The sequence below is a fragment of the Seriola lalandi genome, unplaced genomic scaffold (assembly GCF_002814215.2).
Source record: "Seriola lalandi dorsalis isolate HSWRI2012SDOR001 ecotype SW California unplaced genomic scaffold, Sedor1 jcf7180002053338, whole genome shotgun sequence".
In the NCBI taxonomy this organism is placed as follows: Eukaryota; Metazoa; Chordata; class Actinopteri; order Carangiformes; family Carangidae; genus Seriola; species Seriola lalandi.
The window spans coordinates 10203-11029 of NW_019523891.1; the positions used below are offsets into that span (position 1 = coordinate 10203).

General features: G+C 57.9%; 1 protein-coding gene across 1 annotated transcript in view; it reads left to right on the forward strand.

Annotated features, from left to right (window-relative positions):
* LOC111651067 (suppressor of cytokine signaling 7-like) overlaps positions 1–827 on the forward strand; it is a 10878-nt gene that overhangs the window by 1103 nt on the left and 8948 nt on the right. Inside the window, exon 2 of the mRNA XM_087172556.1 lies at positions 5–474. Within this exon, the coding sequence (XP_087028682.1) occupies positions 5–474 (470 nt within the window). The remainder of the gene's footprint in view (positions 1–4; positions 475–827) is intronic.

The window sequence follows — 827 nt, forward strand, 5'->3', positions numbered from 1 at the left end:
CCCCCCCATCAGCAGCACCACTACCCCCTGCCCGTACCTCCCTGTTCGCCCGCAGGCCCCCCAGGCTGCAGCAGCCCTCAGTGGTCTCCAAGTCTCCCCTGACCCCCTCCCCGACCCGAGCCACCGGCCGCAGCACCAGCACCAGTCCCGCTCCCAGCCCCAGAGCCGCGCCACCACCCCCAAACTCGGTGTGGCCTCGGGGGGAGCGGGGCGGTCTGCCTCCCCCCTAGTGGTCCTGGAGGGGGAGGTGGGAGGAGGAGGAGGGAGAGAGGGAGAGAAGACGCCGCGGGGAAAGTCAAGGAAAGGGGGGTCACTGAAGGTCCGGCTCAGCAAGCTGTTCAGAACCAAGAGCTCCAGTGGGGGGTCGGGGGGACTGCTGGACAAGAGGCCGTCCCTGGCCTCGTCCACCTCGTCCGGGGGGAGTCTGCTGGACGTGTGGGGGTCCACCTGCAACACGGAGCAGGACAGCAGCAGGTAAGAGGACGGGGGGGTCCACCTCAGGACGGGGGGTTCTGATCCAGATTCACGTCTGTGTTGAAACTTGTAACATCAACAACTCATTCATCAGATTATTGATTTTCACTGGTTGGAGTGTCGAGGTCTTTCTCAGGCTCTTCCATGACAGATTTATTGATTATTTTCTGAATGAATGATGATTGATTAATAGTTGAGTTGAGAGTTTCCTGAACAATTATGCCCGTCACCATGACAACAGTCCTGAAGCTTCACAACAGTTACAGTGTTACAGACTGACCTGAGACCAGCTTCAGGAACAGCAGTTATTGACATGATCAGTTCAGTTTAATTGATCACTAAAACAAACGCAG